Source organism: Argopecten irradians, chromosome 2, assembly GCF_041381155.1.
Source record: "Argopecten irradians isolate NY chromosome 2, Ai_NY, whole genome shotgun sequence".
Taxonomy (NCBI): Eukaryota; Metazoa; Mollusca; class Bivalvia; order Pectinida; family Pectinidae; genus Argopecten; species Argopecten irradians.
The window spans coordinates 38,274,196-38,287,745 of NC_091135.1; the positions used below are offsets into that span (position 1 = coordinate 38,274,196).

Sequence of the window (13,550 nt, forward strand, 5' to 3'; positions counted from 1 at the left end):
TGTTTTTATTTGTAATGTGTGTGTTACTCCTTTGGCTGGTAAGTTTTAGTAAATCCGGCAAACCTATAACAGATGTACATTAATTACTGTAATACCAATGTTTCGGATTTTAAATATGATCACAAAAATAAGCTTACATACATGTCATACTAATTCGCTTCCTAACAAAATTATATCAAAATTGATTTTGAACCATATACAAATTACAGAAATATGCTGACATAATTAAATATCCAATAACAGGTCGTGTATCATATATTCCTGTTACATTTACTGAATGGTTAACACGAAAGCCTCAACCTGTCTATAAAGACAACTGTAAATAGTAACCGTTTATTCTGTCTCTCCTACAGCGATCGTTACAGACGGTTTGAATGTACCATATCAGTTTAGATATCGTACGAAAAATGTGGAACTCATAATGTCCATTGAGTGGGAATAATGTGTCCTCTCAATACATAGACAAATTAAAAAACGTGTACGACTTATATACCGAGTTATTCTAAAACTTGTTAACCTCAACAATAGCATGCGATATGAATTAAAGGTATATATAGTTTATGAAGTTAAGTACTGTTGGTCGATTTAAACAGAGATTGTCTAATCCTCTTTATACACATGTGTAAAGAGCGTGAAACATATGGTCTTTGTGTTTTTAATTGTTTATTATTTACTATATCTATACAAGTTTTTGACCTTTTGTTACATATGTGAATTGTGTGTTGTATGTGAATAGATCAAGCACTTGAAATTCAGACGGGAACACGTGTCCATCCCAACCATGACAGGAGCGTTAAAACCCTGATAGAAGCCAATTACCTTTTCATCGGGTATGTAATTATTACTTACCATGCTCGTGATTGTGTGTATATATACATGTAATTCTATCTTAACGAGAAAATACATGTGCCTCGATATTTTCCAATGACGCTATAGAAGCGAGGTTATATGTGTACATATACATATACACGACTGAGCACGAAACCATGTTTAAATATTTCCTTTTCTAGTTATAACGATTGCCAATACAAAATGTAAAACCTAGGTCATTAAATTGAAGAACTAGTGTGAAACAGGACACGGATCCCGCTGATTCGGGGAACCTGTAACGGTGACAATGGTCCCTTACATTCCTATATAAAACACAACATTTAAAAATGTTTTTAAAACCTTCTTGCTGTATCTATTTCAGATCTGAATCAGTACTGTGATGTAAATAAAACTAAAAAAATAAAACGCATAGGTTCTTCATTGAAGTTATATTTAACACAAGTGGTCATAAGCTACCCACGTAAACATACAGCACATAGAGCGGTCCGTTGTACAGGATCTGGATCCTCTTTCTCACCATACTTAATTTATCGACAAACGCCTCTTTGTTTATATATTGATAAGATAAAAAGAGTCAAGTGCGTGGTGGGGAATCTCCTGTGGCTGGGAGGCTGACCTGGACACAGAATGACCAAGGTCAATGGTTCCGTACCCTACACGTATCTATATGGAGAGAGAGAGAACACGTCGATTGTCTGGTTAGTTAAAGCAAAGACGATATATCTAACGGACGAGGAAAATGGCTTTACCCAGGGTTTAAAAAATACATTATTGCTGACATTTTAGACGATATTTACATTTCAATTGACGGATGTGTTCGATAAGAGGAATTAGCCTGAGATCTGGGAGCGTGGAGATGTTTAAAAAATAAACAATTTAATATTTAAACTGGTGAGACGAGAGAACTAAACTAACTCGGATCGATATTGTGACTTTGGTAGGGGTTGTATTCATTTGCAGAGGTTAAAATACTGCGTCAGATCAAATACGGAATAATTCCATAAGGTATGTATGGCAGTAGATATAATCTAATTGGGACTGCATAGGTCACTTTATAAAAGATGTCATCAGATATATCTTATAAATATGTATAGATGGTATATATCTGTTACATATTGCTTAATCTCTCCCTTCCCTAACCTCTCTTTCATGTATGATAATGGAATTTTATCAATGAACTGGTATATGATTTTTACCTCCCTGCCCATCATAATATATAAATACCCCACCCCACGGTATATACATGTACTTCCCAAGGGTCCCCCCTAACCCATGACATGTACCTCCCCAATCCTATGGCATTTACCTCCCCTACCCTATGACATGTACCTCTCTACACCATGACATGTACCTCCCCCACCCCATGACATGTACTTCCCCCACCCTACGACATGTACCTTCCCCACCCCATGACATGTACCTCCCCCACCCCATGACATGTACCTCCCCCACCCTATGATATGTACCTCCCCGGCCCCATGACATATACCTCACCCACCCTATGACATGTACCCCCCCTGACATGTACCCCCCCTGACATGTACCCCCCCTGACATGTACCTCCCCCAACCCATGACATGTACCTCCCCCACCCTATGACATGTACCTTCCCCATCCCATGACATGTACCTCCCCCACCCTATGATATGTACCTTCCCCACCCTATGACATGTATCCCCAAAATCTGACATGTACCTCCCCCACCCTGTGATATGTACCTCCCCGACCCTATGATATGTACCTCTCCGACCCCATGACATATACCTCACCCACCCTATGACATGTACCCCCTGACATGTACCCCCCCTGACATGTACCTCCCCCACCCAATGACATGTACCTCCCCCACCCAATGACATGTACCTTCCCCATCCTATGACATGTACCTCCCTCACCCTATGATATGTACCTTCCCCACCCTATGACATGTATCCCCCCAATCTGACATGTACCCCTCCCACCCCATGACATGTACTTCCCCCGTCCCATGATATTCACCTCCCCAACCCAATGACATGTACCCTCCCCCACCCTATGATATGTACCTCTCCCACCCTATGTCATGTACCCCCCACCCTGACATGTACCATCCCCACCCAATGACATGTACCTCCCCCACCCTATGATATGTACCTCCCCCACCCTATGACATGTCCTCCCTACCCTGACATGTACCTCCCCCACCCTATGACATGTACCCCCCACCCAGACATGTACTTCGCTCACCCTATGATATGTACATTCCCCACCCTATGACATGTATACCCCAACCTGACATGTACTTCCCCTACCCCATATTTACCCCCCCAAACCCCATGACATGTACCTCCCCCACCCTATGATATGAACCTTTCCCACCCCATGACATGTACCTCCCCAACCCAATAATATGTACCTCTCCCACCCTATGACATGCACCTCCCCCACCCTGACATGTACCTCCCCCACCCAATGACATGTACCTCCCCAATCCCATGACATTTACCTCCACCACCCTATGACATGTACCTCCCTACACCATGACATTTTCCTCCTCCACCCCATGACATTTACCTCCCCCACCCTGACATTTACCTCTCCCACCCTGACATGTACTTCCCCCACCCTATGACATGTACCTCCCCCACACCATGATATGTACCTCCGCCATCCAATGACATGTAATTCCCCATCCAATGACATGTACCTCACCCATCCTACGTCATGTAACTCCCCCACCCTGACATGTACCTCCCCACCCCATGACATGTACCTCACCCACCCCATGACATTTACCTCCCCCACCCTATGACATGTACCTCCATACACCATGACATGTACCTCCCTACACCATGACATTTTCGTCCCCCACCCCAATACATTTACCTCCCCCACCTGACATTTACCTCACCCACCCCACGACATTTACCTCCCCCACCCTGACATTTACCTCCCCCACCCTTACATGTACTTCCCCCATCCTATGACATGTACCTCCCCTACCCTATGACATGTACCTCCCTACACCATGACATGTACCTCCCCCACCCCATGACATGTACTTCCCCCATCATATGACATGTACCTCCCCCATCCTATGATATGTACCTCCCTACACCATGACATTTACCTTCCCCACCCTATGACATGTACCTCCCCCACTTCATGACATGTATACCCCTCCATCCCACTACTAGAACCTCCCCTATTACATGGCTTTTACAATCCCATTACATGACATGTACCTGTCCTCCTCCATTTCATGGCATGCACGTAATTCCCCACACCCATGACTTGTAACTCCCCTACCCCAAGACTTATACCTCCCCACCTAAATACTCATGAATACCTTCTATCCCCGCCCTATATGACTCGTCCACCTTCCTATAAATGAATACCTTAGCCCAGATAACTTTCCCCTTCCAATTAAATGTGTATCTCCCCGCCCCGCGACTTGTATCTCCCCGACCCCACAACTTGTATCTCTCCAACCCCACGACTTGTATCTCCCTGACCCACAACTTGTATCTCCCCGATCCCACAACTTGTATCTCCCCGACCCACGAATTGTACTCCCCGACCCCACAACTTGTATCTCCCCGACCAACGACTTGTATCTCCCCGACCCACGACTTGTATCTCCCCGACCCCACAACTTGTATCTCCCCGACCCACGACTTGTATCTGAACGTCTCACCGTGATATAATGTAATATTTAAAAATTGCTCACCCGAAAAAGGAGCTTTACATGTATAAATTACACATTTCCCATATCCTTTTGATTTAGCTGATACGATGAGTTACGTACGTATTCTGTACATTATGTGTATTGAGGTATTCAGGTATACGTGTAGATGTATACAAAATAATATGATCCGTGTGTTATCATGACGTAGACACCTCCGGCATTTATATCACATATATATGGTTACCCCCATGACACATACAACAATTAAACGTCCTCGTGGGATGAATGTTCGGGTGGGTACTCCCCGGGTCACGTTCAGGACGAAGGATTGCTCGATTTACCCTGCTAAACAGAAAACAAAACTATAGCTGCTGAAGAGCTGGCAGCTGTTTCTTTTGTCAATGAATTCGACCTATTGTTGAGGGTTCTGTTCAAGGTGAAATCGACTAATAGTGGTGTGTGTGCAGTAGTTTTCCTGTTGGTAATCGACCTAATCGTGGGAAATTATTTGTAAAACGTTTACATACCATGCAGATGCCTGGATGGGGGTTACTATATGGTCATAATTTAATTATATAAATAGTACATATACAATTACTGTGTCCGTGTTGTGGGCAGGCAGGGTCTAACTTTGGTCGATGTTTTAATCCTATCTCTGCCACACGTGGTAATGAGAGGCTGCACGTGACGTAGATACATCTATCGATCTGTGTTCTCCAAGAGCTTGCTTACAATGTCAAACCAAAGTCAATTCATGAATAGGAATCGTGAAACATAACAGGGGAAGATGCTGTTGCCAAGAGTGAGTATTATATGAATTATTTAGCCTAGGTTTTGTCTGACACTCTTTTTTATAGTTACAATACTAGATTATTTTAGTACTACATATAAGAATACCTACATCTAATAGGTGTAAATAGTTTAACCAATTTAAATATTTCCACATTTTGACGATGGTTTATCTAATAATGACTTAATTCTCACATGTATAAGGACATATTATATATTGCACAGTTGTGTTAAGTGGGTTGTGTGTATTGTGAATGCACATTTACATAATACGTATATATATCTATAAACGTGCGCGTGGTCAACAACAGTAGAGGTAGTGATACGTGATGTCATTGGTGTACCTACACAAAACTTTCATCTTTACTTAGAGACGTATCAATGGTGGTTGCCAGCATTGACCGTTGGTCGACGGATTTTATCCGGGTACTTGATGTTCTCCATCACGTCATGTCATGCTAGCTCTATCTGGAATGTAAAACACATTATTAAGATGATATCTAAGGATAATATCAGGACTTTTAAACTCGTTAAAGTGTGAAGAATCGCTAAGGTCAGCTACCTTTAAGATATACAATCGCATATATATATATATACATATAATTATAGCAGTGGAAAAAAACCTCACAACATATTCTTAAGATAACTTTTCTACCACAAAGGCTAATGTGTATTTTTCTAGCCCGAAATGTGTTTTTGGTTCGCTTGCACTTGCAACATAAAAGCTATTTATATATGTTTGTAAGCCCGTGTATTGCTGCAGAAAATCCATATTTCTGTATACACACGATTTTAGAGCGTAAAAATCCATAATATTAAGACATTGCTTGAACCAAAGTATTCCGAGCATTTCAAAAGCAATGACCAAAATGTAGCCTAGATAACTAAAATATAGATAAAACACGAGGTTTTATGACGTTCCATAACAAAAGAGTTTGACGTCATCTGTCAGATGGGAATACTGTATCATATTTATAGGTATCGTGGGGGTTGAGCCAGCCAGTGATATACACAACAGGCACACATGATGTACACTAATACATATACCTAACAGTTACTGTATAGATAACGCTGAGTATAGATGAGTAGGCACTGTACATAATGGCTTACATTAACAGGATCTGACTAGTGATTTTGGTCTGTATAAGGAAGGGAAGTAACTCGTACACAAATAAGTATTTGGATGAAAATGTGGTTTTGCACATCAAGCATTTCTTCAATGTTTGTCAATATTAGGAAGCTGTCATGTTAACTGTCAAGCATTACTCACATGTCGTTAAATGAACCGAATTTTTCACGTGCATTCAATATCAGCAGTACACATATATATATGATAGAATGGTAACCATTTAAAGACCCGCTGGCGTGTCGTGGATTGTTATGACTAAATGAATCAATAAAATTACTTGTAACAAAAGTCATGCTAATCTATATTTAGGCATTATCTGAATATCAGACAAAAGCAAATATAATATTTTCAATAATATTTTCATTGCTAAAAGTACTCAACCCCGGAAAATACCTTACATCTCTACCCATGGTGTATTCTCTAAGATTAAAAAGAAGTTTTACATTGATATAAATATGCGAATTACATGTAAGAATTCATGGTTTGGAACCAGAAATAGATGATTGACTATTACATGTTATCGTTATCATGATTTCATGGCCAGGAACCAATTTGTCCTTGATGCATGTGTACGTGACTATATCTGTGCCAAAATGTCGTCATTGCTGAATCAGACAGTTACGTGAGAACCACGTGAGAACCACATTATATTCCTACTCCATGTGCTTCTCGGCACTCGTATTAAATGATATATGTCAGTCTGTCATAATATGCGGTGTAACAAGTATGGACGTGCGAAAACACTGTTGCCTTCTGTACCTTCTCATCTGGAAGTTGCGTCATTATAACAACAAGAGAAAGGAGAGGTGTTGACGCTTTTCACACTTTATTTACAAACAACTCATTCGTATAGCTTAAGATTCAGGTCAGTTTTTCAGGAGCAAATTATCTCCTTTATCAGACATATATGAAAATTGCTTTTCATCACCAAACATTATGAAATACAAGTTCAAAACTTATAAGAATAATTTGAATACATGTTGTTAGGTTCGGTGATATATTTACATATGTGTCTTAACAACATCAAAAAATGTAAGTAGCTTTACAAAAATGAAAAATTGCAAACCAAACAATAAAAGTTTGCCTCATCAAATGTCACATTAAATGAGGAAATGGCAATGTAAACTTCTGTAATTATACATTAAACCATATTTGTACGCAGCTACTTGTCATTTACAGCCGGGTCACGAGGTCAAGGTAGACGCGTACATATAAAATAGGGACATTGTAGATAGTGTTTTCACCGGGAACTTGTTTTCCATAGCGAGACCTGACAAGTATACTTATACAATGTATTATCGTAGAAAAAGACGGAAACGCAATGAAATCATTTAAAATGTTTTTGGACTAAATTACGTCATCATTTTTATACCTACATAAAGGTATGTAATACGTATGTACAGAATGTCTGACATGTCACGTCCACTTTAAACAAGGTTGCTATTCTCTTATCCTGTAATGTTAGCAGATAGTCCAGTATATTTTTCTAACGGAAAAAACCAGCGGATGTTTGTGGAATCTTAGTCTTTGCGTACCTGACATGTGACGCACGTGACCTATTTTATACCATGTTGTATGCATGACCTGTATACATAGAGAATACATGGTTAGTATCTTACAATACAAGGTTTATTTTGGTGCGAGACTTAGGAAAGCCGAGATGACGAGGCTTTGCCGAGTCATCTCGGCTTTCCGTGTCGAGCACCAAAATAAACCTTGTATTGTAAGATACTAACCGTGTATTCTGTTTATCCTGCAACCATTATGGCATTCAAAACGAAAGCATATTGACAATTCCTTACTTTGTTTCGCTCGAAGCGAGAAGCTTCTTTGATGCGGAGGTAAAGATTCATTCACTTAACCGAATGAGAGTGCACTCCTTTTTACTGCCGTGGGAAATAAATAAGCGCATTCACAAACAGTCACCGTAATTCTATTCAGTGTGAATATCACTGAAAGGAAATGAAAATACTCAAATAACAATAAATACCCATTAAAGAATTACTTAACAATACATACCTTTGTCATGAGCCAAGAAAAAGACGGCACCGCCATACGAGATTTTCGACATCGTAAAAATGACGTCATTTCGGTGAATGTGACGTCACGTTTTAGCGGGACTGAATGACGTTTCATTCACCGGAAGGTTCAAGTTCTGGGTCAAGTTAGAAAAAGTGCCGTCAGATATGGAACAAATTCACGTGATCGTATTGACGGATAAAGCATATCGTATTGACGGATAAAGCACAAGTTTATCCGGCAGTAGTTATCGGTCAGTATGTGGGACAGTTGCAGGATAAAGACCTGTATCCAGGCCTGCACGATGTAATATTGCTTCATCGTGGTCAACGGGTAGGTCATTCATGTTCCAGACTTATTACTTCTGAAGATTTCATAAAAAATTGTTATTTCATAAACATAGAAAATCCTCTCATATATTTTCAGTGCCAATATCTAATTTTATTTCCACAAAATGGCAGATCACTACCTCGAAATATCAATCTCCAATATTTTGGGACGTCGGACATCTTGAGATCTTATATAGCAATATAAATATGTTTTTATTTCACGACTTTTCGACACAAAATATGTAAACCTAAATTAGTTTTTGAATTTAAAAGGAGTTGGCGATGGGGATTAGGGAAGAAATCATAACTTAATTTTATTGTTACTCCAGAATGGAGAGAAAGACTCTTAAAAATGGGAAATATCCGTCTTCACCGTTTGACCACCCAAAGTGCAGGTAAAATGATTGAAGCTTTATAACAGTTTGTGCCGTAATTTAACCATGCCGTACATTCTTAGGAAATCATGCTATTTACTTTTCTTCGTTTGTACTGCTAGGCACGGTCCACTCTCCACGATTGCCCGGATGAGGTCAGTCGCTGACCGTAGTAATACTTTGGATAAACTTGACCTCACTCGGGACAAAGCGTTATCGACAAAGGCTCTGTCGGTTTAGGATAGTTTCGGTTTGTCGTCTGCCTAAGACGGAATGTAAATATCACTGTGACCTTAACAAGGCCTAGTTCGCGGTCACATTGCGTACTGATAACGGTTAGTCAGGATAGAATTCGTGTTGGAGTTATCGTCCTTGGTTTTTTTAATAATGGTAATAAACGATGTAGGTTTTTAAATCTCTACCGAGACAAGGAGAGCGAATGGTAAAATTTCGAGATGCATTTAAAGAACTCAATTGTGCTCTGATTATTACTGTACATGTACAAAAAATGTCCAAATCGGTAGCTTAAGGATGCTCCACCGTTGAGAAATAGTATTTTTCTCAATAAAAAGCAAGAAGAGACGAATTAGTGTTGTTCTTCAGTTACAAAATTTACTTTATACCAATACCACCATTGTTCAGTTTGAGCTTCTAATTTTACTTCAAGATATAAATATCAAACATAATTGATTGCATCCCCCAAAAAACTCCGTGGCACTTTGTTCTATATGGAATGAAGTACTGATTGCGCATAAAGCAAAACAAATTATTTCATATTATATTGTTTGTGTTAATTAAACATATGTATACATGTTTAAATATTAATCATTATGGTTCAAATAATGAGTATTATGTATGCTTGGTCAGCGGTGGAGCATCTTTAAACGGATATTGCCAGAGCCTGAAACGATAAACTCGTTTACTTATACGGTGGCTGACTTCGGCACGTGGTACTGTCGCATTGGCGACGGCGCGCATTGTTGACATCGCCATATGCGAAGAGCGACAATGCGCCATGCGAAGAGCGACAATTCGCGAAGCCAAAGTGACAGAGCGACATTGTGCTAAGCGATGAGCGAAAATGAGGATGCAACAAACACTATTTTCAAAAACAAATCTTTAATTCAAATTTTGCATGTGGAAGTTTTATTCAACTTTACGTCAATGCTGATTTTGTCGATTATAAATTGCCATCATTGCACCATTTCAAACATATTGAATGACAAACTTGTTTTAAGACGTCCAAGCTCAGAATATCAGTTTACCCGCTAAGTGGATGTAATTACCTAGCCTTGTGACGTTTTTCAGGTCACGAGCTTAGGGTGACACGATACGAACACCTATCTTTGTGCTCATCCCAGGTCGTGTTCTGCATTGAGGCGATTGGAATATTTAACTCTAAGCGTTCTGTTTATTGAACATAAATCATTTCCGTTTCATAGTACTCGAGACTTCCATCCAATGTCACACGACAGCAAATCTTGTCCTTGATTCACATCTAGTTCTAAAAACACATGTGTTCGATCTCACTACATTGGGAGTCTCAATTGATCATCTAATAACTGTGAGTATTGTAGAAAAATTACGGGATCCGTATTTGAATATTGTTTTGCATTTGTTTACCGATAACTCTGACTACGTTTTAATGGCGAGATAAGAGTAAGGAAATTCAGTTTAAGATGTAAATTAAATCAACATGGAAGGAAATGGCGCAATCACTACCTACATATGTATAATATTAAGGCTAAACTAATGGGCAAACATTTCCAAGTCGTGCTTGAAAATAATTGATGCTATTTTTATCCGAATAGTTGAAACATACATAACTATATGTACTACTTGTATTTCTGCTTCGAAGAATAGTGTTGCTTTGTATTTCTGGAATCATATTTGTGTTTGAAATGACGTACTGTTGTCACTTGATCAGGAGTCATTGGCTCCAAATCGCGATCTTTATAAGTGAATGATAATAACTAGCTCATCTCCTCTAGATCTTGGTTAGGTCTACTGCTTTCATGAGGTACAATTGTAGTCGCGTATTGTGGGTTTAAGTCGGCGATGTTTCTCGTGGTACTCCTAGTTTTTGTCATCTGTTAATACCTGGTACGTTATGAATGAATATGACTTAATTAATTGTAACGGAGCGATTATTTGATTTAAAAAAATCTTGTTTCCCACAATTATAAGAAATCCCTAAGAATCTAACCAATGGAACTATCATATTCTTGATCACGGTCTTAATATTAATTGTTAAAGGTACCGATATTACCAGCTCTCTATAATTATGAATAATTTAGTCTGGTCAGATGGTAGGCCTGCTGGTACAGTTATAGGTTCATACGCCACACATGTACAATTTACATGTGAATCGAGCAAAGACGAACATGCAGACATATAATATGCATCTACGATTACCAGGGTATTGTTCTTCATTATATAATCCCAAAAATAAGCAGTCAAATGATATCCGTTATACGTCATCCATCCTTCAATTTAGGTTGGGGTTGTATTTAATTTAATGAATTTAGATTTGGATTTTAGTTTATTTAACGTGCTGTCAACAGTAAGGTCCATATTTATAAGGATTGACAGGTATAGAGGAAGGAGGAAAGACGGAGTGCCCAGAGAAAGAAACCCGCTATATATAACATCAGTTCCACGTGGGTATCGAACTTTATCTTACACTAGTTGGTTTAAAAATCGATAACTCATCTGAATTATACAGTTCATACTACTTCAGATGAGTCTAACAACAAGTTTAAAAGATATTTCGGCTAGTCTGAAAATGAGGAGTACATAGAAGTAATGATCATTTACATTTCTGTACAAATTGTAGAATCAACAAATACACTTTTTGCCAACAGTTTTATTTAACACGACATATCTTGCAATCTGATAAAAATACAGATCCTTATCATTGAGGATCTGACAACTTCCCATTAAGGGGTCACGTTCTGGTGACCTTTAGGATTAACCAATCGAAATCCCATATCCAAATTTCTTGACTGGGACGAAATGACTTTCAAGAGCTGTCATACTCATTTTTTCGTGTGTGTAGTCATCTCGACCATAGAACACAACAGATAGTTAAATGTATAAGCATACTGGGACGAAATGTCGTTTTCAGTTTTCTAGGTGGAAAGATAAGGTCATTAGAACGTGTCCCGTTATGGGACGTAGTCAGGTCCTCTATGAAACGGAAAGACCATTAGAAGGAGTATTTTGATCAGATTGTATAAGATGTAAACGAAAAATCTAAAGTGTGAGCGAGGCCCAGTTTGACATTTTAATAATCATTTTTGCTTAACAATTGAACAATAAAGTTGTCTTTATAAATCATGGTTAGACTAGCCGGATAGCTTTATTGGCAGTTGTATTTCATTACAAGATATGCGAGGTATAAATTTAAATGCCATCTTTAAACTCCTGTCCTCGTTACTTCTATATTTATACCAGACGTGTGTCCGACTGACCGGGGTGTACTCGTTCAACACCGTTTGAAACTTATTCATCTTTATCTTTTGTTTTCTTAATTTGGTTGAAATTACTTCAGGTCACTATTTCTCGAAACAAAAAGTATCGACTTAAATAACAGCACCTTATAAAATGTATAACATAATATGTCATCTTTTTAAGTTTGCTTTTGTTTTTAGAAAAAGGGAAAATATGTCTGGCACGGTTTAAAGACAAAGGGTTATCTCCGCTTTGTCATCCGGGATACCAAACATAGACAAGGGACTATCTCCGCTTTGTCACCCGGGATACCAAACACTCATTTTGAATCGATCTAATTTGTTTCATCATTGATATATACTTAAATTTTAAACGTAGTTTTTGACGCCGATCTTCGTTCTCCATGAAAGGTGCATAGTGGTTAAGGTGTCCGGCATGCTTTGGACTGTAAGCCCATGCCAGTGGTTGGTGTCGTTATGGCATAGTGGATAAGGTGTTTGGCATGTTTCTATTTGCTCTTCACCGAAGGGCTACGAATTCGAAACCCTTATGGGTTGGTTGTCTGGTGCTGATCAGGTAATGATTTTTTTCTGTGTACTCGTGTTTTCCTTTACCACATAAACCCGAAACATCATTGAATGACAGCTGATACATTTCAGCTAATTAAAAACATATTTTATAAAAAAATAACTTAATGTGCGCGATCTTCTATTATAGAACTTGTGGATGTCACGATACTCTATCACTTATTATCATTTTTTTAACAATATGTACTCTAATTTTTAAAGCAAAAAGTAGGGAGGGATAGACATATTTTCCAGTAGGGAGGGATAGAGACATATTTTCCATTCCTCATCGTACAAATACTGTATATAGTCGACAAGTAAAAATTAAACTAATTATATGATGCGATATTCGTAACATACAATAAGGCCAATTCCCAAAGACAGCACTTGGAA

At 38.8% G+C, this 13,550-nt stretch overlaps 1 protein-coding gene across 8 annotated transcripts in view; it reads left to right on the forward strand.

Moving 5' to 3' along the window:
- The window catches only part of LOC138315402 (carbonic anhydrase 2-like), a 43,892-nt gene that overhangs the window by 18,381 nt on the left and 11,961 nt on the right, over nt 1–13,550 (forward strand). Inside the window, exons 1-2 of one of the 8 annotated variants that reach the window (XM_069256405.1) lie at nt 814–830; nt 1,396–1,836. The exons of 2 other annotated variants lie outside the window; for them this stretch is intronic. Coding sequence is in view for 1 of the 6 variants with exons in the window: in XM_069256403.1 (XP_069112504.1) it covers nt 11,657–11,798 (142 nt within the window). In the remaining 5 variants the exon portion in view is untranslated. Of the gene's footprint in view, nt 1–736; nt 831–1,280; nt 1,837–4,828; nt 5,301–10,551; nt 10,703–11,641; nt 11,799–13,550 lie in introns of those variants that run through there. 5 more of the 8 variants (XM_069256408.1, XM_069256404.1, XM_069256407.1 and 2 more) reach the window with 5 other exon arrangements.